General features: G+C 34.8%; 1 protein-coding gene across 1 annotated transcript in view; it reads left to right on the top strand.

Moving 5' to 3' along the window:
- Positions 1-24,143, top strand: part of LOC144437255 (1-phosphatidylinositol 4,5-bisphosphate phosphodiesterase gamma-1-like) — an 85,163-nt gene that overhangs the window by 54,344 nt on the left and 6,676 nt on the right. Inside the window, exons 6-28 of the mRNA XM_078126156.1 lie at positions 2,214-2,295; positions 3,794-3,874; positions 5,021-5,055; positions 5,779-5,830; positions 6,738-6,839; positions 7,633-7,748; positions 8,460-8,545; positions 9,472-9,592; positions 10,424-10,509; positions 11,323-11,460; positions 12,327-12,397; positions 15,553-15,666; positions 15,890-16,056; positions 17,105-17,305; positions 17,508-17,630; positions 18,165-18,342; positions 18,912-18,980; positions 19,096-19,199; positions 19,500-19,657; positions 20,379-20,533; positions 20,834-20,930; positions 21,365-21,580; positions 21,896-22,044. Coding sequence (XP_077982282.1) covers positions 2,214-2,295; positions 3,794-3,874; positions 5,021-5,055; positions 5,779-5,830; positions 6,738-6,839; positions 7,633-7,748; positions 8,460-8,545; positions 9,472-9,592; positions 10,424-10,509; positions 11,323-11,460; positions 12,327-12,397; positions 15,553-15,666; positions 15,890-16,056; positions 17,105-17,305; positions 17,508-17,630; positions 18,165-18,342; positions 18,912-18,980; positions 19,096-19,199; positions 19,500-19,657; positions 20,379-20,533; positions 20,834-20,930; positions 21,365-21,580; positions 21,896-22,044 — 2,701 coding nt within the window. The remainder of the gene's footprint in view (positions 1-2,213; positions 2,296-3,793; positions 3,875-5,020; positions 5,056-5,778; positions 5,831-6,737; positions 6,840-7,632; positions 7,749-8,459; positions 8,546-9,471; positions 9,593-10,423; positions 10,510-11,322; positions 11,461-12,326; positions 12,398-15,552; positions 15,667-15,889; positions 16,057-17,104; positions 17,306-17,507; positions 17,631-18,164; positions 18,343-18,911; positions 18,981-19,095; positions 19,200-19,499; positions 19,658-20,378; positions 20,534-20,833; positions 20,931-21,364; positions 21,581-21,895; positions 22,045-24,143) is intronic.

Here is a 24,143-nt window from a genome sequence, read left to right as displayed (position 1 = left end):
TCATTTACTTTGGTACATGCATTGATAATAACAAAAAAAAAGAAAAAATGTTCCTTTAAAGCTTGTTGATGTAGATAGCTTAATGATTCATTTGCATAATTAATGATTTTCAATGATTTATAAATACATGTATCTTATAAGTATGCAACCTTTAATTTTCATATACATGCAGTTTGGTATAATTGATTTGCCAATTAACGGGTGTATCATGTATGATAGCTATAGCTCAGAATTTGTCATTTTAACAGTTATTGTATGTTGGAACAAAACTCTCCAGGCTTTGCTCTAATGGAAGGCATTCAGTTGACAGCTGGTTCTGACTGAATCAATATAGGAAATACCGTAGATAGTCAATATATATATTAATATACTTGATACTTTTGCTTTCGTGAATGTGACAGTGATAATTAGAAAAACAATCCCAATAAACTTGTCATTATGTGAGACTTTCTTGAAAGCCAATCTTTGTATCACAAGCACAGCTGGAAAGTTTTACTAACACTACAAAAATGTACAGGTATGAAATCCATATTGTGGTTCTTATGCCTGGTACAGTTTTGCCACTAATAAGTCTGTATACTAAATAGCATTCACTAGTTTGATGGGGTTTTTTAAGATGTGATTTCTTTAAAAGTGCTTTTGATTCTAAAAAAAAAGACTGACATGTGCACACTAAACAACTTTAAGTTATGTAAGAGTTTCACTTTCTGTGGGTCAGGTTTACATTAAACTCACTGGGAGTAAGTACACACCAAGTTGAGGTTTACAGGAAAGCTTCAACACCTAGTCCCAGATATTTAAGGTCTGTGCAGTATTTTACTATACATTGTAATTTATATTGGCATCAATCAAACTTGTACCAAAGGTAAGGAGGGTTCTTAGTTGTATCAATGGTAAGACTAAGAGTTAAGGAACTTCTCTTGTTGTACAAAAAGTTTGACCTGAGAAGCTTCTCCAGTTGTACAAAAGGATGGCATTTGGAAGCTTTTCAGAGCTGTCTGAACGGGGTTGTTGTCATAGATACAAGAATGATACGGATCTTACAATCGATTTACATACAATGTAGGTTATAACACATTCAAGCAGTTCAAAGTTTTTTGTTCACTCGCTGGCGGTATATTAATCAGCAATGATCAGCTCTATAGATAACTACATAATTTGTCGTACTGATGAGTATCATCAAGTAAGACAGATCAAAGCTCAGTGCTAAAAACTTTGAACTGTTAATGTGTTATAGCCTATGTAAATCGTTTGAGCTACTAAGCTGATGGACATTTTTTGATCTTATAATTAATTCACAATATCACTATGAAAGGAAATCACAATGCAAATAACAGCAACACCTGATCTTGGCACTGTCAATTTTTGACACTCTATGTTTTTTAGCACAACAGAACTGAGGTTAAATAGAGCTATAGGCATTATTAAATGTCTGTGTGTGTATAATGGGGCTGAAATTTAGTCAGAATGTTTCTTGAGTTGTTATTCTGTAGATAATGTTCAAATCATACTGACACAACTGGCCCTAGCAACCATGACCACACCTTTAGCAAAAGCCAAATACCAGTATGTATTGCTAAGATAACAACATTGTTGGGTGGGCACATGAATAGCCATTCAAAAAATGTATGCAACAGTGCCTAGCAACAAGGCCATGTGCTTAGCAACAGTCAAGATATTGTGTATATTGCAAAGATAAAACCTGGGATGAGTAGGCATGTGGATAAACATTTAAGAAATGATCCAGTGTTTGCCTAGCAACAAGACTGTGCCCCATAGTACAGCCAAAGGTTTGTCTATATTGCAGATAGCAAGAGGGATATTTAGGCAAGTAGATAATGTTCTAAAATGGTATATTGTCACCCAATATCTGTACATAGCAATATTAAAATGACAGTGCATATTGCATGTGCAACAACAACAACAACAACAACAACAACAACAACAACAACAACAACAAGGATGGCTTGGCATGGGGGTAAACATTTTAAACAATTATCAGAAACTTGACAGTTGTGCTACAACGCCATTGGTGCTATTTTTTTTCTTGTAATAGAATTGATATTTTTTGTAAAATAAAATAATTCAATCAAGTTGTCTCTACCAAGATGTCATTTTTAAAAAAAATATTAAAAATCATGCTGTTGTCATCTCTATCAAATTATGACTCTCCTTTTCTTACATTACTAAACTTTTGTTTTTTCCTTGTACAGGGTTTCATTGAAAGATATCAAGTCATTCCTGCCCCGTGTAAATTGCAAATTAGGTACAAACAGGCTTAGAGATGCATTTAAGGTAAGATACTATGCTGTTCAAAACCTGGTTCACCGACACTGCCATACTTCATTGACCAAAGAGAATAGCGCCCTCAAGCAGGTTCAACACTGATTGTACACAATTATAATTTTGATTTAATTTGTATTTAGTCATAATGGATTTTCATCCACAAAGATTCATATTACAGTTATGCAAGTGACTGCATATATAATTGCTAGCTAGTGTACCACTCCGATACAGTTTGTATTTCAGTCTTTTCTTTGTCAAAAAGAGTTTAAGAATTGTTGCTCACAAGGTAGTGTATAACAGTACATGTATAATGTATGGGATGTGAATTTAGTACCACTGAACATTATCCAAGTCCTTTGTTAGTGCCAATGTTAGTGACACCTTAGTGGAACTGAAGGGTAAAATTTGTTGATTTTCCATATTCATCAACTTTTTCTAGTTTTATCTTCTTTTCTGAAATTGACTGTTCAATTGCTGTGATATTTGGTGTGCATGTCCCTTGGGGAAGGTTATTCTGATTTAAATCCAAATTGATATGTTATTTTTTTTATCTTTAGCACATTTTTTGGGTATTTTTGGTCGAAATTGATATTTTTGACTTCTTCTGTGAAATCGGTGGGTGGATTGTTTTGATGTTTGGTTTGCATCTGACTTTGAGGAAGTCTATCAAGATTTGTTCATACCAACTTAATACACACCCCATTGACTAAAAAAAATCTGTCTACCCAGGTTAACTCCAAATATAGTAGTGAACAATTTGTACCACTCATAGAAAGAAGAATTTTTTTTTGAAACCATAAGCTAATGATGATGGGAAATATGTTTTGTAAGGAATGTTTTGACTTGTTTTATAGGTGATGTTGACCTGAGAACCACAAATACTTCACCGCTATGGTTATCCTTATTTCTAACATAGTTGTACTATTTCTAGTATAATACTCTGTAAACCCTTTTAGCATAAAGTACGTTGAAGGGTTTCCTTAGTTCACTTATGTATGTGGCTTTAGTTGTCTTTGTTTTATATCTTTGTTTTTATTAGTTCTGAATTATGTATTCATTTCTTTTGATGATTTCTACCTATACTTTGTTGCACTGTTGGTTCTTTTTCCAAAGTAGTTGGTCTGCACTCTCAATGACATCGGATATTGAATAACACCCTATGTTGGTGGAGCTCTAGGACTGCTTCGACTAAATTCCACGGACTGTCCCAATACAACAGCAACGTGGACAACTGTAGTTAGACTGCAACAGAGACATTGTGGACTGCTCTGAAGACAATTGAGGACTGCTCCGATTACACAGTCAAGTATAGAACTAGGTATTCATAAGATGGCTAAAGAATAAAACAGGTGGCTATGCAGCAAACTATAGGCAGACACCAGTCAGAAATGCCTACATAATTCAGAACTTATAAGTAAAAACAAAGGTATAAAATACAGAGAAAGTGAGGGCGTCATATATACCCCAGGCTACACTAACAGTGAGATTTCTCTTTAATTGTTTTCAGTTAGTAGATACGAAACGAAGAGGGGAGGTAGGCTTTGAGTCTTTCGCTACCATGTATCATGACCTAATACACCAACAAGAGGTAAATCAGTTTTCTCTTAAATCATCAAATTTTTTCACTGTTTCATACATACTTTAAAGCACAATTGAACTGGTTAAGTAGTGCTATGGGCATGGTGAAATGTCTGTGTACGAGTGTGTGCATTTGTGTACATGTATGTGGAGTTGCCTATGTATGTAATTGACTTAGTCAAAAACCAGTCGACCAATTGCCTTGCTCTTTGGTGGGGACATTACTTAGTCCGTGTATATTGAAAATTGTTAAAATGAAAATGTTGGTCAAAAGCTTAATATATATCTCAAAAACTACTCAAAAGATTGGGCTGAAAAATAGTGGGGCTGTTTCTAGAGGTGTTATTCTGCAAATTTTGTTGAAGACATATTGATACAACTGGCCCTAGCAACCATGACCATGCCCTTAGTAAAAAGCCAAATGCAAGTATGTTTTGCCTTGAAAAGAAAGCAACATCATTGGATAGGCACGTGAATGAACATTCAAAAAATGTATGCAAGTGTGCCTAGCAACAAGACCATGCCCATTGCAACAGTCAAATGATGGTATATGTTCAAAAACTACCACATACATGTATATGCCTAGCACAAAACAATGATAATGTATATTGCAAAGGTATGTTTGTGACAAAAGGGGTGGTTAAGCAAGACCTAAGCTGATAAACATTAAACATTTTTACAGATACATTGTATTCACCCAGCAACTAAGATATAGCCCATAGCAACAATAAAATATGATGTGTATTACATGGTAACAATAGAGGTGGATAGGCATGTGAATAATCATTTTTTAAAAATTGGCACAGACTGTACAGTTGTACTACAACATCTTTGGCACTACTTTTGTATAAAATGATGACAAAATAATCCTGTATGAAGTTATCAACTGGACTATTTCCCCAAAGCACTATGCAAAGGTGAAAGGATTCAATTGTATTAGCAAGGATTGATAGAAGTAAGAAGTCGAAAATGTGAAGAAAAATAATGAAAGGTTACCATGATACCATGAAAGTTAGTTATCCAAATTATTGGTTTGGCGGAAGTTTCACTGTGTGATAATATAAAACGTGTAATTAAAAGTTGCCTTTAATGTGATACTTTGTATATCTTACAATGATCAGTAAATGACTTCATTGTTTTCTTTGTATTTTGACAGATTGCAGATCGATTTGTAGATTATACATTAAATGGGTAAGTCCTTTACTTTTAAATTGTCTTTGTTTTACAGTGTTGGTTGGTTCAGTGCAGAAACTTGTCTTTATACTAGTATCAGTTTCCATACTATTTGAAATTATTGGCATTGTCTGTGTTTTGCCAGTGATAATTAGATCAGTGTAAAAAACTTAGTTCACTTTCCATACTGTAATCAACTTTTACAGCCTATATTTTGATAACTGTTTCTGTTGAACTTAAGATGGTCAGCTAAAAAACTTCAATTTAAACTCTGTGCCATGAATGACAGAGTTCTGACTGTTCGTTATATGTTATAAGTTCTGTTTACATGTACTTCTTCTTAAATGGGATGGATTTTCAATTTACATACCCGTCGATAAATGCTGGAGAATCAAGTGCACACACATGTACAAGTATTTCAGTATAGTTTATATGTTTATGAAACTTACCGGTACTCAGTAACAGTACAATTCAACACTGTTTGACAATGTCAGTGTTCTTGCCAGGCTATAAAATTGTCTATTTTCAAATTATGACACTGGTTCTTTCTGTTCATGTGAAAAATTGTCGCACAAGAGTTTGTGTACCGTAAGTCATTATTGTTTAAATACCACCTGATCTGAGTTGATAATGTGAAGCACATACAATGTTGCTGTCCGAAATGAAAGAAGTTCATTTATTGAGCTTGTGTCATCTTGCTATATTCAGTACCTAACTGATGTCTTCCTTTCTCATTTGTAGGAACAAAATAGCTCTTCAAGACTTCATTAATTTCCTGGCATCAGAACAAAGGGTATGTCTCTTTCTTGTAACAGTTCTCTAAATGAATATTACCTTGTACATGTATATATTTGAATATCATGAAATTTGCGGAAAGGGTCAATGTTATCATTATAGCTGTAGTTGAATTAGTTGGACATAAGCTGTAAGTTTATCCATGTTTTGTGGATGGGTTTTTGCTGCATACATTGTATATTGTTACCTGTAGTATTCTACTGACTGAGGCAATGTGAACCATCACATCATTGTCATTTTGACACCATCAAAGCATAACGATATTTGATTGACTGCAACCAAATCTGGTTGCACTGTGCAGGATATTGGGTAGATTAGTACAGTCATGGTTAAGAAACCTAATAGGACTGAACAACACAACATACATGTATCGTGCAGTCTAGGTGATACTGGGTACAAGTACAGTTTGTGGTACTCTTAGTGATACTTGGGGAACAAGTATATTGTGTGTTATATATATAGAGCTTACTTATGTGAAGACAACTATGAAATAGAGACCCTTTGAACAAACTTGTGAATATTATCATACAATCTGTTACTTATGGAGTATCTGGTTTTCACTATGACACTAGTGGAGAACTCTGCCTGTCTCCCTGTTGTAGTTTTTGAATATAACTATTGAACTTAGTATGGTAAAAGTCATGTCATACAGATACGTGTAGTAGGTTGAGTACATTGAATCAATACATTATGCTTCTATGTCTATTTTGGTGTCCATTTAGGACACCCTAGCTAATGAGTCATTCTCTCCATATAGAACCCCCTAGCTAATGAGTCTTTCTCTCTCCATATAGAACCCCCTAGCTAATGAGTCATTCTTTTGCCATATAAAACACCCTAGCTAATGAGTCTTTCTCTCTCCATATAGAACCCCCTAGCTAATGAGTCTTTCTCTCTCCATATAGGACCCACTTGCTAATGAACCTGATGCTGTTGCAAAGTTTTTACAAGATTTTGTTGAAGACCCAGCCAGACAGGTTGAGGAAACATACTTGACAATCAAAGAGGTATGATCATGTAGTCTTGATTTCAGACATATTTTATTCAGTATAGGTGATATCATCAGAGCTCGAAATAATGGCCTTCTACTTGCCCCAGCCAAGTGATTTCAAGGCTTGGGCAAGTTGTTTTGAAAAGTGAATTTCTTATGATTATTGATCAGGATGTTTTTTTGCTTGTGTTCATGCTGTACTTTATTACACACTGCACATGTCTGATAGGACTTTTGATACATTGTATAACCACATTTGTAGCAATATTGAGAAGTTATCTTTCTTGACTGACCATTTTTTTAAAAACAATCTGGACCAGCTGTCCTTGATGTACTTTGTTTACTCTATCAAGAAAACATACCTGGAATGACCAGTGGCTCATTGAATATTGTTCATCAATAGTAAATTCCAGCATGATTTTTCCTGTTTTGGGTGTTTGAATCGACTGCAAATTTTGCAACAGTGATTTTATTTGAAAATACTACTAGAAAAAAAATAAACAAATCCCACTGGGATGGTAATCTTGACTGACATGGTACCCCATTTGGATGATGTCTTCGTTTCTTGTGATATGATATTCATTTTGGGTGATATAGGGTTAGTGTAGGGTGTTAAGATGTTACTTTTGACTGATATAATGTTTATGTTGGCTAACAAGATGCAAGTTTTTGGAGATATGTACACAGGAGTGCTATTCTGAATCAATTTTTGGGTGACAAAGTGCTAGATTTGATGATAGTTCATTGAATTGCTAGACAGCTATTTCATTGTTTTTACTTACTATGTTTGTTTGTTTGTTTGTTTACAGTTCATAGACTACCTTTACTCCAAACAGAATTCATTATGGGATAGCAGTAATGATGTTGTTAACCAAGACATGAACCAGCCAATGTCTCAATACTGGATTGCATGCTCTCATAACACGTAAGCTTAGACAAACTTAGACCCAGGTCAAATAGCTGAAAGTAGTCAAAGTATATGCACACATTTTACATGCAAGGGTCGATTTCAATCAAACTTGGCATAAATGTCAGATACAGGAGTCTACATGTGCACATCACTTTGTCTCATGACTTTTGCAATAATGACTGAATGACCGCCATATTTATCGTAGAAAAACAGAATAATAATTTGTAAGTTGAAATGTTGGGGTCTATGTCTTCAACAAGCTTGTGCAACATCTGGCAAGTTGATATTTAACACAACTGAACCAAGGTCTGTAGTGCTGTAGGCACAGTGAAGTGTGCATGAGTGTGTGTGTGCTTGTGTGAATGATTTAATTAAAGTGAAAACAGCCAGTCTGATTGTCTTGGTATTTGATGGGGACATTACATTGGGTGTGTAAATGGGAAATTGTTCATTTCAGTGTCTACTCCCATATTATTTATAATGAGCTTTCTAAACTTGCACCCCTTGCAACTGTAAACTTATGATGTATACTACATAGGTAGCTACAGGGATATTGATGAACATTTAAAAAAATGTAAAACTTAACCTACAAAATTGTGCTACAATGCCATTGCTATTTTTCTGTTAAAACAGGGGAAAATGCAAAGTTTGTTCTCATTGAAAACTAGAAATTTTCTAATTAAGAGTACTATGAAATCTATAGAGAATATCTTGTGTTATTTATAGATATCTAACAGGAGACCAATTTGCCAGTGAGTCATCATGTGAAGCCTACGTAAGGTGCTTACGATTGGGATGCAGATGTATTGAATGTAAGTAGTTATGGATGATCGCACATCATTGTCACAAGTCAAAGAAAGAAATTTGTTCATTTAGGCCAAAGTCCCCCCCCCCCCCCCCCACCCTCCTATACGAATATTCACAAGTGCTACATTGGCACGTTTATGATGTAAACCATGATGGAAATTGTAGCAGTCAATACAATGTAAAAACATGGTAAACATGTTAATTTACGATACTTAACCAGAAACCCAGCACTGTATATTACAGCAATAAATTGTATTCAACTTACCAACATCTCAGTAGTAAATACAAAACCTGTTATTATATTGAAGGTGTGAAAGTTTTCAAAATTTGGGTAGGAGTGCAAAAATGAAGTTCAGCAATTGCATTCATGCCTGACTAAATGAACAAAGTTCGTTTATTGAACTAGTGTGACTTTATGCAATTGTCCTTTAGTCTTACAATTGTAGTCTAGTGTATGTAAGGTGCTATTACAAATGGAATGTAGATGAAAGATGGGTTGAAAGAAGAGGAAATTATTTTCTGCTTCAGAACATTAGAATGCGATGGAATTGATATATTATTTACGTCACCCTACCATCTAACTACATTGTACGTCCATTCACGTCACTGTGTTTGGGTTCTTTTTCATTTGCATGGTTTTAGATCTTTCTTTGCGTAGTTTACCATTTGCTTGAACTTTAGACAGTATATCGTTCTACTTTCCAGTACACAGGTATTCGTCAGGTAGTTAGCCCAGTTTATCTTGCCTATACCAAGTATCAAAGCACTGTAGTTGAAAATGTCAGAAATTATACTGATTGATAAGGACTATATTACTTGTTACTTTTGCACTCTTAGGATAGATAGGCATGTAGATGAACATTTAAAAAGAGAATTATCACAAACTTTGCAGTGAAAATGCCATTGGCACTATTTTTGTTTTTTCTTGCAGTGGACTGTTGGGATGGACCCGATGGTCTTCCTGTTATCTTCCATGGTCATACACTTACTTCCAAAATCAAATTTCTTGATGTCATAAAGACAATCAAAGAACATGCATTTGTAAAATCTGAGTAAGTATTTAACAAACACACACACACAACATTCCCAAAGCTCTTTCATTAGTGGAGTCTGACTATCGTCATCATTGTAGAGGGGAGATTAAGGTTGGGAGTTAAATCCAATATGGCTGCTGAATACTTATAGATGTGACAGAAGTTGAATACTCTGTTAACTCGTAGGGTCTGTTGTTAACTCTTTGGGAAAATAAGAGAATGACAATTTACTTGAAAAACAAGGTTTTGAATGCCCAATGGGTTTATTACTCTGGTAATTTAGCCTTCATTTTACTATACAGATAGACACAAACGATAACTCTGGTAATATAGTCGTCATTTTACTAAGATAGACACAAACTATAACTCTGGTAATTTAGCCTTCAGTTTACTGAGATAAACAGAAACTATAACTACTGTCGCAACCGATACAACTGTGATAAGATACTGAATGGATGTTCATTTAATTATAGTCTCAGTAGGGAGTTCAAGTTCCATAAACTTGCAGTGTTGTGTTTTGGGACTTCCAATGTTTACACTATGTTGACCACAGGGTGATTAGAATCACACAACAGATGAACTGCTATCACCCACTTGTGTAATCTACCACATTGAAGACTTTGTGTCTATCTTAGAAAACCGAAGGCTGGACTACCAGTGTTGTATTATTACAGAGGGACTCGCAAGCACTTTAAAAGCTTTCACATAGCAAAGTTTGAAGAGAATTTAATGGAACTTTGTGCCTGAGGTGCATTCTACCTCAATAAACACTTTGTATACCAAAAAATTAGAACATTTACTCTGAGGAAGTATTACCTGACATTATTGTTATTGTTGTTGTTTTTACAGATATCCAGTAATTCTCTCTATTGAGAACCATTGTAGTCTGCCCCAGCAGAGAAATATGGCATATTCATTCCAAGAAATATTTGGAGGTAAGTAACTCAAAAGTGTCATACAAAGGTCAAAAGTTGTAGAAAAATCATATAAATCCACAATTAAGTCCAACTTAGCAAGAAATGCAGATATTGAAATGGTACATGCTGAAATGCATGGGAAAATGATGCAAACACAAGTGCAATTACCCCTGAATACCCACACTGGAACTTACGTGGCATGGGGTTCTGTTATTATTACATATGTTTATCTGAACTGTTTATGTTTATTTGATAATAACTGATACAAGGTGAAATATAAAAAATTATGTGTTTCCAATAACCCAACTACATTAAGCCACTGACTCTAAACACTTTTTTACAAAAGATAAAAAATTGGATTCTTGACCTCCATGCATACATGTATCTCTTTTCTTTCCCCAGTGATGTCTCTACATATTTCATCAAACTGTCACAGAAGGGGTATTCTGACCGACATTTTGTTTGGTTTTGGGTTGAAGCAATATTTTTCAAAAATAAAAACTATTAAAAAGATGAAATTAAATGATATAAAATCCCAATCTACTGGGTACTTATTGTCTTAGGCCATGGTATCGGAAACACATGATTATTTTTTGTTTGCCTAATGGTTCAGTATGCCATAGGCCAGTATGTAAAACATGGCAGTACAAATTACCACCCCACCCAACAGAAAAATATGTAAACTCGGCCTTATTTATTTGTTGAAAATGTGAATTTATATTGAAATACTTTCATATCTTTTTGGATTAAATATTGAAACAATTTGAATTTAAAAGAGTAGAGAATGGTCTTCCAAAGTTTAAATTTGATTGCATCCTGTATTCCTTGTAGACATGCTTTTGGTCCAGCCTGTGGATAAAGATGCAACAAAACTACCATCTCCAAATCAACTAAAAAGGAAAATTATTTTGAAGCACAAGAAACTTCCTGAAGGAAGTGATACATTTACAGTACCAATACATTATGACGGTAAGTGATACCATGGTACATTATATACATATATCTAGTAGGTAAGTTTACATACTTCCTGACACTTATGGGTCTAGCAATAAGATAAAGAATTGGAACAAAGTGAAATCCATCCATCCATCCATCCTTCCACACATCCTCCCATTCATAAATTGATCCATCAATCCACCCACCCACCACTCATAATCACCACCAACACTGACAGCAATTTTTACAACCATTGTGTCCTTTTCACTAGAAGAGTGCCCTCTAGTGGTACAACTGTGTGGTCACATTTAAATGTTAAGATGAGAAGGGTTTGTTATGAATGTTTTATTCACAGCAAAACATGAAACTGGTATCATTGGTGCATAATTTATAATAATAATAATAATAATAATAATAATAATAATAATAATAATAATAATATTTAATAATAAGAAATTAAGTAATATACAGTCCCTATAGTCTAGTTCAAATTTCAAAAAATCACTGGAAAATGGTCCTGCAGGCATTTTGAGATAAAAGCTGGAAGGCAAGTTTTCAAGGGTAATTTAATGGACCAGAATCAAAACAAAAACCATGCCTTCCAAAGTAAGTTTTTGGGTATTTACCCCTCTAATTTATGTAAATTTGAATAATTTGTTTTTGGAAAAAATTAGACAAAAAGAAACATTTTTGAATAAAATGACTTTGATAAAACCTTCACAATGCCCATTTACCAGATAAGATACATTTTTGGAGCAATGTATCATGGGAACACTCAATACAGCGGCCATATTGAACAACTTTACTTTTACTTTGCAGTTTTTTACTGTACACAGACTTCTGTCAACTTTGTTTCTGTAGTATCACTGACTGTAACTTTTCTGTTTCTATGACAACAGCAAGTGTGGACTCAGATTTAAGCAACTCAATCAAAAATGGGATATTACTCTTAGAGGACCCCATAGATCATGTAAGTATTATTAATAATTATCACTATGAAGGGGAAGGGGAAGGGGAGGGGGTGTATATCGTGTCTTGGGGTGTCCCTAAGGTAATTTTACAACTTGAAATGTATTCTGATGATAGTCTGGTAAGATAATATGAAAATTAACAACTCATAGATTTGTTCTCATGTTATGATAATTATTTTCTGAATTTTAATTATATACTATAGGAAACAGAAAAATACACTTAAGTACAACATAATGCAGTTTTATATATATTCCTTTATCTTGTCATGTTCTGTGCAAAATGTTCCATAATTCTGTATGTTGCTAAGTTTTTAAACCACTTCTTTTAATATCTTGAAAAAATTACACACTTCCCCTTAGGTAGATTTACAATACATTGTATATAATGACAAGAAATAAGCCAGTTGCAGTTACTTGATAGAATGACAAGAAATAGGTCAGTTGCAGTTACTTGGGAGAATGACAAGAAATAGCTCAGTTACAATTACTTAAAGAAATAGGCCAGTTGCAGTTACTTGATAGAATGACAAGAAATAGGTCAGTTGTAATTACTTGATAGAATGACAAGAAATAGCTCAGTTACAATTACTTGGGAGAATGACAAGAAATAGGTCAGTTGCAATTACTTGATAGAATGACAAGAAATAGGTCAGTTGCAGTTACTTGGGAGAATGACAAGAAATAGGTCAGTTGCAATTACTTGATAGAATGACAAGAAATAGCTCAGTTGCAGTTACTTGGTAGAATGACAAGAAATAGGTCAGTTGCAATTACTTGGGAGAATGACAAGAAATAGGTCAGTTGCAGTTACTTGATAGAATGACAAGAAATAGGTCAGTTGCAGTTACTTGATAGAATGACAAGAAATAGGTCAGTTGCAGTTACTTGATAGAATGACAAGAAATAGGTCAGTTGCAGTTACTTGGGAGAATGACAAGAAATAGGTCAGTTGCAGTTACTTGGGAGAATGACAAGAAATAGGTCAGTTGCAGTTACTTGATAGAATGACAAGAAATAGGTCAGTTGCAGTTACTTGATAGAATGACAAGAAATAGGTCAGTTGCAGTTACTTGATAGAATGACAAGAAATAGGTCAGTTGCAGTTACTTGGGAGAATGACAAGAAATAGGTCAGTTGCAGTTACTTGATAGAATGACAAGAAATAGGTCAGTTGCAGTTACTTGATAGAATGACAAGAAATAGGTCAGTTGCAGTTACTTGGGAGAATGACAAGAAATAGGTCAGTTGCAGTTACTTGATAGAATGACAAGAAATAGGTCAGTTGCAGTTACTTGGGAGAATGACAAGAAATAGGTCAGTTGCAGTTACTTGATAGAATGACAAGAAATAGGTCAGTTGCAGTTACTTGATAGAATGACAAGAAATAGGCCAGTTGCAGTTACTTGGGAGAATGACAAGAAATAGGTCAGTTGCAGTTACTTGATAGAATGACAAGAAATAGGTCAGTTGCAGTTACTTGGGAGAATGACAAGAAATAGGTCAGTTGCAGTTACTTGATAGAATGACAAGAAATAGGTCAGTTGCAGTTACTTGATAGAGTGACAAGAAATAGGTCAGTTGCAATTACTTGGGAGAATGACAAGAAATAGGTCAGTTACAATTACTTAAAGAAATAGGTCAGTTGCAGTTACTTGGTAGAATGACAAGAAATAGGTCAGTTGCAGTTACTTAAAGAAATAGGTCAGTTGCAATTACTTGGTAGAATGACAAGAAATAGGTCAGTTGCAGTTACTTGATAGAATGACAAGAAATAGGTCAGTTGTAATTACTTAAAGAAATAGGTCAGTTGCAGTTACTTGGTAGAATGACAAGAAATAGGTCAGTTGCAATTACTTGGGAGAATGACAAGAAATAGGTCAGTTACAATTACTTAAAGAAATAGGTCAGTTGCAGTTACTTGGTAGAATGACAAGAAATAGGTCAGTTGCAGTTACTTAAAGAAATAGGTCAGTTGCAATTACTTGATAGAATGACAAGAAATAGGTCAGTTGCAGTTACTTGATAGAATGACAAGAAATAGGTCAGTTGTAATTACTTAAAGAAATAGGTCAGTTGCAGTTACTTGGTAGAATGACAAGAAATAGGTCAGTTGCAATTACTTGGGAGAATGACAAGAAATAGGTCAGTTACAATTACTTAAAGAAATAGGTCAGTTGCAGTTACTTGGTAGAATGACAAGAAATAGGTCAGTTGCAGTTACTTAAAGAAATAGGTCAGTTACAATTACTTAAAGAAATAGGTCAGTTGCAATTACTTGATAGAATGACAAGAAATAGGTCAGTTGCAGTTACTTAAAGAAATAGGTCAGTTACAATTACTTAAAGAAATAGGCCAGTTGCAATTACTTGATAGAATGACAAGAAATAGGTCAGTTGCAGTTACTTGATAGAATGACAAGAAATAGGTCAGTTGTAATTACTTGGGAGAATGACAAGAAATAGGCCAGTTGCAATTACTTGATAGAATGACAAGAAATAGGTCAGTTGCAATTACTTGGTAGAATGACAAGAAATAGGTCAGTTGCAGTTACTTGGTAGAATGACAAGAAATAGGTCAGTTGTAATTACTTGGGAGAATGACAAGAAATAGGTCAGTTGCAATTACTTGGTAGAATGACAAGAAATAGGTCAGTTGTAATTACTTGGTAGAATGACAAGAAATAGGTCAGTTGCAGTTACTTGGGAGAATAAACTAAAGAAATTGGCCAGTTGCAGTTACTTGATAGAATGACAAGAAATAGGTCAGTTGCAGTTACTTGGTAGAATGACAAGAAATAGGTCAGTTGTAATTACTTGGTAGAATGACAAGAAATAGGTCAGTTGCAGTTACTTGGGAGAATAAACTAAAGAAATTGGCCAGTTGCAGTTACTTGATAGAATGACAAGAAATAGGTCAGTTGCAGTTACTTGGTAGAATGACAAGAAATAGGTCAGTTGTAATTACTTGGTAGAATGACAAGAAATAGGTCAGTTGCAGTTACTTGGGAGAATAAACTAAAGAAATTGGCCAGTTGCAGTTACTTGATAGAATGACAAGAAATAGGTCAGTTGCAGTTACTGGGGAGAGTGAGTTATTGGCATGATATGACAGCATTGTTATAATGTCACAACACATTTTGTTTTATCAATATCAGGAATGGGCACCTCATTTCTTTGTGTTGACATCAAATAAGATATTTTACACTGAAGAGACAGAAAGAGAGTCAAGCCAGGATGATGATGATGAAACACCAAATGGCCAAGCAGAGGTATGTGTCTTCTATCATGTAGTATAGTCTCTTGTCCAATCATGTAAGTCAGTGTTTTAATAGAAGCCGGTAGCCAGGGAAACAGTTATTCCAAACCCGTACTTCAGTTATTCCAAACTTATACTTCAGTTATTCCAAACTTGTACTTCAGTTATTCCAAACCCGCACTTCATATGCAGTTTTTCTTAACTTTTATACTTTAATTTCTATATTGTCATCTCAGGGGCTTTCAAATGATGAACTACACTACAGTGAAAAGTGGTTTCACGGCAAACTAAGGGATGCACGCAATACAGCCGAACAACTTCTGTGTGAATACCGTCAAGGAGACGGAACGTTCTTAGTACGAGAAAGTGATACTTTCAAAGGAGATTTTACATTGTCATTTTGGTGAGTTTATTTCAACAATAAGATGATGGAGAAACCAACTCTTGGCAGTATTCATTGTTTTTGATCTGTTATACAGTGTATTTATGTAACCCTCAAAGACTGGTTGGTTTACTTATTCTACATAATAACCCCTGTAGAAATAAATTGACATAAGCCCACCCAGAAACTAAGATACTACCCAATAGAAACAGTCAAAAAATGATGGTGTATATTGCATGCCTAATAACAAGGATAGGAGTGGAATATAGACAAAAAAAATTAATTATTACAGACATAACACTTGTGCTACAACACCATTGGCACTATGTTGTGTTCATAAAAACGGTAGTGCAGCCAGGACTGAAATGTAGTGATCACAGGACTGAAAAATTAACTGTTGAATTTAGCAAATAATGTTGCCCCTAATATATCATAGCAGAGAATAAGATTTAAAATTCTCTGTCTAATTCATAAGACAGTATTCTCAAATGATTCACCAGCCTATTTGAAGTCTCTAGTCACCATCAATATTCCTTCTAGAAATCTACGATCAGCTAGTGATACTACCAGACTGTCTGTTGACAGAGTTAGAAATTCCTATGGATATAGACTCCTTTCAACCACTGGTGCCACTTTGTGGAATAATCTGCCCTTGACCATGAAAAACCATAGTCATGGTAGATTTAAAAAAGATCTAAAAACAATACTGTTCAATGAATATTACAATTAATGTTTATGCATGTTGATTTGTGATCAGATTTTGTCTCCATAGAGTCTTTATTTTATTTTAAAGAACACCAGTAAGTCCTTTATTTTAATATACATTGTCAGTTTTTAGAATCCTTTTATTACCATTTTTTTTACTGTTGTAAGGCGCATAGAAACGTATTGTGAATTTGCGTGGATAAATGAATAAATTATTATTATTATATTATTATTATTATTATTATTATTATTATTATTATTATTATTATTATTATTATTATTATTATTATTATTATTATTATATTATGAATGGGCTATGTTATGATTTGAAATAATGATGATTTATTATGATTTAATTTGACAGGGCCAAGGGCAAAGTGAACCACTGCCGGATCAAGTCCAAACAAGAGAAGGGCCAAACTAAATATTACCTGATTGATAACTTACCTTTTGATAGTTTATACAGTTTAATAACACACTACAGACAGTTCCCACTACGCAGTAGAGATTTAGAAACGGTGTTATCAGAACCAGTACCACAACCACAGTGTCATGAAAACAAAGAGTAAGTGATAAACATTTAAAAAAAAAACTATTATAAACTTTATGGTTGTGCTGCAATGCCATTGGCAATGATTTTCACGCGTATCACATGCTTTGTAGTATTTTAATGTACCTGATGTCTTTAAAAAGCTTCTACATAGATAACATCACGAAAATATATAATGTGTAATGATTGATGTATGTATATTTGTTTGATTGACTAGATGGTTTCACCAGAAACTTCATCGTAGGGAGGCTGAAAACATGTTGAAGAGAGTACACAGAGATAGTGCCTTTCTTGTGCGGAAAAGTGAAAGACTTCAAGATAGCTATGCCATTTCATTCAGGTAGGAATGTTTCTACTGAAGAAGATTTTTTTTTCTCTCTCTTCAACAAATTTTATTCAAATTTTGTCAAAAAATAATGTATACAAACCATAAGACACACTCACAAAAAGACAGGACAGAAATGGGGGGGGGGGGGGGGGGGGGTTGCTCTGGAAAGGAAATTTTACATGCAATGTACTCAGCTCTCAAAATTACAATTTCACTTGTTCCATGCCTGACCACTTTTGGAGATGCACTTTAATCTTGTCATTTTTACTGGCTATTTGTTTGTTTGATTGACACGTAATTTAGAAACAGTTATGAGAAGCAGTACCACAGCTACAGTGTCATGAAAACAAAAACAACTGAAGAAGATTTCATGATTGCACATTGGTGCTCCGAAAGGAAAGTTGAAATTCATGTCTTACTAAACATTGCATTTGATTACCCCATTCTAAAGTATGGAAATCAGTTCCAAGCTGTTACCATTTGTACAAATTGTCAAACCAATTGTATTCTCTTCATTGTATTTGAGACTGTTATTTTATGTTTCAGAGCTGAAGGAAAAATCAAGCATTGTCGAATCAAACAGGAAGGACGATTGTTCACAATAGGTACTGCACAGTTTGAAAGTTTAGTAGAATTGGTGAATTATTATGAGAAACATCCACTGTACAGGAAAATGAAACTTAAATACCCAATAAATAATGAAGTTGTGGAGAGAATTGGACAGGTAAGACCATCAGGTGTATTCGTTTCTAGAATTGGGCAGGTAAGACCATCAGGTGTATTCGACGCAACTGTTACAATGGGCGCTCCATGTATCATGCATGTGTGTTTAAATGATCATTTGCATAATTAATGATTTTCAATAATTACACTATATCTTGAGACGCTTCAATTTCCACTTAGTACATACATGTATATCAACTGCACCATTAAAGCATATGTAGCATGTATGTAGCTTAAAGTTTTAGTGAATAATTTGTTTTTCGGTGATTACACTATATCTTAAGAAATATCACTCTTACTTACATCAACCATAACAAAGCACTCATTTTATAGAGCTTGTTGGTGTAGCATTTAGTTTTAATGACTCAGCGTTATTTGCATAATTAAATGATTGTTGGATAATTAGGTTATACCGGTATCATAAGAATGCAAGCTTCAAATGCAATTACATTGGATTCTGCCCCTGTATTTGCCCGTCCGTCCATGCATCCATGAATGTGTGTGTGTGTTCACCTTCATATCTCAGTCAATGTGTCTGAAGATATTAATAACAGTACTATCATACCACAGGAACCTGAGGAAGCAGCGATATATGGTGGACCAGGACTGTACATGGAACCAAATGCATTTGTAGCCAAAGTTAGTATACGAATCTTGAATCATAGGTATATTTCCATTGTGTCTCGATTTTCAATTTTCATAAAGACATTTCCATTCCCTTGGGAAATCTCACTAAGTGTTTTACATTTGTCAGGTAACTGTGAAAGCTCTGTATGACTACAAAGCCCAGCGTGATGATGAACTGACATTCTGTAAACATGCAATCATTACCAATGTAGATAAACAAGATGGTGGCTGGTAAGTAAAAATCTATTTCTAAATCACAAACAACATCGTGAAGATGAGCTACAAATTTTCTTTTAATGATATCAAGTAGACAGGATTAAAAGTATGATAAAATGAAACAAAGAACAATTATAAACTGAATTAATCTATACTACAAATAAAAACTACTCTCTAACGATACAAGGGAACATAGATTGAAATAGAGTGTATGTCAAAACATAAAGTTGTATCAAATGAACTGGTCACCAAGGTACATTTTCCCTTGCACCATAACTTTTATCAATATTTCTTTCTGTGCATATTATTGTACAGGTGGAGAGGAGACTATGGGGGCAAAGAACAGATGTGGTTCCCATCCAACTATGTAGAAGAACTTGAACCTGTCAATTCATTGCAGGATACAGGCTCTGAGACAACTCCACTTGGCAGTTTACAAAAAGGTGTTATAGATATACAAGGCTGTGCTGTAGGTAAGTCAAAAAGATATGATGTTTGTGTCATTTCACTAGCCATATAATCAATCTAGCAAAAATGTAGCCAAATCTTCAGTGTGGGGCTGAGGGTGTGGGGTTGGGGTATTATGTGAACGTGTGGGGTGGGGGTATTGTTGGTTTCCATCTGTCCGTTCTCATGTTCATGACATGACTGTTCCATTAGTGTTATATGCAAATTAGGTCTAAAATGAGATTTTGAATTTCTGATTTATTTGGCATACTCAATACTGGCCTGAACTTTGGTGGAGATATTTAAATGAAGCAGTGTTGATGCCAATTTTGACATACACTGTAGGCCTAAAAATGTGATTTTTGATAAAAATCTTGAATTCAAAGCAGAAGTGCAGATTGGGCTCAGATTAAATGTGAATGGTTCTAAGGATTTATAGATGAAGAATTGTTGATTGCATAATGGTCTCATTGTTGCAAAATAGATTATAAACAGGGTTTTGTATGAAAAATCTAAAGCACCATAGGTAGGACTGAAATTTATTGTGGATAATTGGTTTAGTGATGTGTAGAGAAGGCGTTATTGATGACACAATGACCCCATTACCATAGGAAGGATTGTAAGTGTTACTTTTAGAGTGTACCTCAAGACAAGGTACCATTTCAAATCACCCCTGCGTACTCATGGTAAATATCTTGTAAGAAAATTGTTTTAAAAAACTTACTGATACATGTTGTTTTATTATAGATATTCTACCAGGGGGTAAAGGTAGCCAATCTTTTGTGTTTCGTATTGCAACACCTGGCCCATTACCACCCATGGAAATAGCTTCTGAAAATGAGGAAGATATACTAGAATGGCAGAAACAGATCAGAAGTGCTGCTATGCAAGCTGAAGAGAGGGTAAGTATTAAAGATGTACAAAACAGTGTAATTAATGGAGTTAAAAAAAGGATTGCATTGATATTTTCATTATGAACATTACAACATTACAAATTGTCAAGGACTCACACATGCTTGCTATTGAAGTATGGACTTGCACATCCATGCTGTTGAAATCATGGACTCAGATATGCGTACTGTCAAAATTTGGACTCGCATATTCATATTGTTGAAGTATGGACTCCAATATGCACACTGTTGAAATAATGGCCTCAATATTATAAACTGTACTTATTTATTTATTTATTTTTGATGTAACAGAGCAACCTTGAACGGCGTAATGAACGCAAACTTCGCATTGCCAAAGAATTTTCTGACCTGATTGTTTACTGTCGATCAGTGCCTTTCCTTGATGAGTGTAAGTATAGTAATCTATGCTGATAACTTCAGTTTCTTGATGACTGTACATGTATATAAAGTAACACTGACAGATTGACAGTTGCCTGTCAAACCATTTTATAGCCTACTGCCTTTAGTTAGTTGCACAGTAATAGTTGTATATATATGTTACACAGTGTAGGTACATATTACAAATTTAATATCAAGTGACACATGCTGTGTCCTGGTCTATAAAATAATGTTGTACCATTCGAGTTATGACAAAAACCTACAACTGATACCTTCGGAAAGAATATAAAAGACCTATCTATTATAGTTGCTGCAGAGCCTTCTAACTGTACATTGTTTTTGAAACTGGTGTTTTAAAAATTTATTGATTGATCGATCGATTGATTGACAGATTATTGATGATCACAATGTTCAACCTTTCAACATTTTGACATTTCTTGTTAGGTGTTCCTGGTAATTATTATGAAATGTCATCATTTCCTGAAACCAAAGTAGAGAAGTATGTTGCCAAAGGAAAAGCTGCATTATTTACTAGATACAATAAATATCAGTTCAGTAGAGTTTACCCCAAAGGGCAACGAGTTGACTCATCAAATTATGACCCACAGCCATGTTGGAATTGTGGCTCACAAATGGCTGCACTCAACTATCAAACTCCTGGTAAGTAATAAAAGTGGCTGTCAACACAATCTCCCTGAACTATACATTGACAGATGTTCCAAATGCATTTTGTGAAATTAGTACCGAGATTACACTGAGATATTTCTGTAACTGACTTAATAACAGATATGATATGTGTATGAAAACTTTGTGCAAAAATGTGAGATTTAGAGCTAAATGTACATTTATCTATATTGTCAGATTAGCCAATGCAACTGAATTCTGGTGGTTTTGCAATGAATGGTAACCGTGGCTTTGTTTTACAATCAGATTTCATATAACCAAATGTACAATTTTCACATTTGATCCTTTCAGATAAGCCAATGCAACTGAATTCTGGTCGTTTTGCAATGAATGGCAACTGTGGCTTTGTTTTACAACCAGAGTGTATGCGTTCTGAGAACTATGACCCAACAGATAAAAATACATTGGTGGGTGTGGACCCAATAACTATGTGTATCACAGTAAGTTGAATTTCAAGATTAAATGCAACACCTTTTATACCACCTGTAAGCCAAGTCACGTAGGTGTAAGATTCCTGCCAAGGATGTTCAGTGTCATGACAATACCCATCTAAGTCATTTGTTGTATGGTACGTATGTCATGACAATACCCATCTAAGTCATTGGTTGTATGGTGTGTATGTCATGACAATACCCATCTAAGTCATTGGTTGTATGGTACGTATGTCATGACAATACCCATCTAAGTCATTGGTTGTATGGTACGTATGTCATGACAATACCCATCTAAGTCATTGGTTGTATGGTGTGTATGTCATGACAATACCCATCTAAGTCATTGGTTGTATGGTACGTATGTCATGACAATACCCATCTAAGTCATTGGTTGTATGGTACGTATGTCATGACAATACCCATCTATGTCATTGGTTGTATGGTGTGTATGTCATGACAATACCCATCTAAGTCATTGTTGTATGGTGTGTATGTCATGACAATACCCATCTAAGTCATTGGTTGTATGGTACATATGTCATGACAATACCCATCTAAGTCATTGGTTGTATGGTGTGTATGTCATGACAATACCCATCTAAGTCATTGGTTGTATGGTGTGTATGTCATGACAATACCCATCTAAGTCATTGGTTGTATGGTGTGTATGTCATGACAATACCTATCTGAGTCATTGGTTGTATGGTGTGTATGTCATGACAATACCCATCTAAGTCATTGGTTGTATGGTGTGTATGTCATGACAATACCCATCTAAGTCATTGGTTGTATGGTGTGTATGTCATGACAATACCCATCTAAGTCATTGGTTGTATGGTGTGTATGTCATGACAATACCCATCTAAGTCATTGGTTGTATGGTACGTATGTCATGACAATACCTATCTGAGTCATTGGTTGTATGGTGTGTATGTCATGACAATACCCATCTAAGTCATTGGTTGTATGGTGTGTATGTCATGACAATACCCATCTAAGTCATTGGTTGTATGGTGTGTATGTCATGACAATACCCATCTACATCATTGGTTGTATGGTACGTATGTCATGACAATACCCATCTAAGTCATTGGTTGTATGGTACGTATGTCATGACAATACCCATCTAAGTCATTGGTTGTATGGTGTGTATGTCATGACAATACCCATCTAAGTCATTGGTTGTATGGTACGTATGTCATGACAATACCCATCTACATCATTGGTTGTATGGTACGTATGTCATGACAATACCCATCTAAGTCATTGGTTGTATGGTACGTATGTCATGACAATACCCATCTATGTCATTGGTTGTATGGTACGTATGTTATGACAATACCTATCTAAGTCATTGGTTGTATGGTACGTATGTCATGACAATACTCATCTATGTCATTGGTTGTATGGTATGTATGTCATGACAATACCCATCTACATCATTGGTTGTATGGTGTGTATGTCATGACAATACCCATCTATGTCATTGGTTGTATGGTACGTATGTCATGACAATACCCATCTATGTCATTGGTTGTATGGTGTGTATGTCATGACAATACCCATCTATGTCATTGGTTGTATGGTGTGTATGTCATGACAATACCCATCTACATCATTGGTTGTATGGTGTGTATGTCATGACAATACCCATCTATGTCATTGGTTGTATGGTACGTATGTCATGACAATACCCATCTATGTCATTGGTTGTATGGTGTGTATGTCATGACAATACCCATCTATGTCATTGGTTGTATGGTGTGTATGTCATGACAATACCCATCTACATCATTGGTTGTATGGTGTGTATGTCATGACAATACCCATCTATGTCATTGGTTGTATGGTACGTATGTCATGACAATACCCATCTAAGTCATTGGTTGTATGGTGTGTATGTCATGACAATACCCATCTATGTCATTGGTTGTATGGTGTGTATGTCATGACAATACCCATCTATGTCATTGGTTGTATGGTGTGTATGTCATGACAATACCCATCTATGTCATTGGTTGTATGGTACGTATGTCATGACAATACCCATCTATGTCATTGGTTGTATGGTACGTATGTCATGACAATACCCATCTAAGTCATTG

The sequence above is a fragment of the Glandiceps talaboti genome, chromosome 7 (genome assembly GCF_964340395.1).
Source record: "Glandiceps talaboti chromosome 7, keGlaTala1.1, whole genome shotgun sequence".
NCBI classification, from domain to species: Eukaryota; Metazoa; Hemichordata; class Enteropneusta; family Spengelidae; genus Glandiceps; species Glandiceps talaboti.
This window is presented reverse-complemented; position numbering and strand designations above follow the sequence as displayed.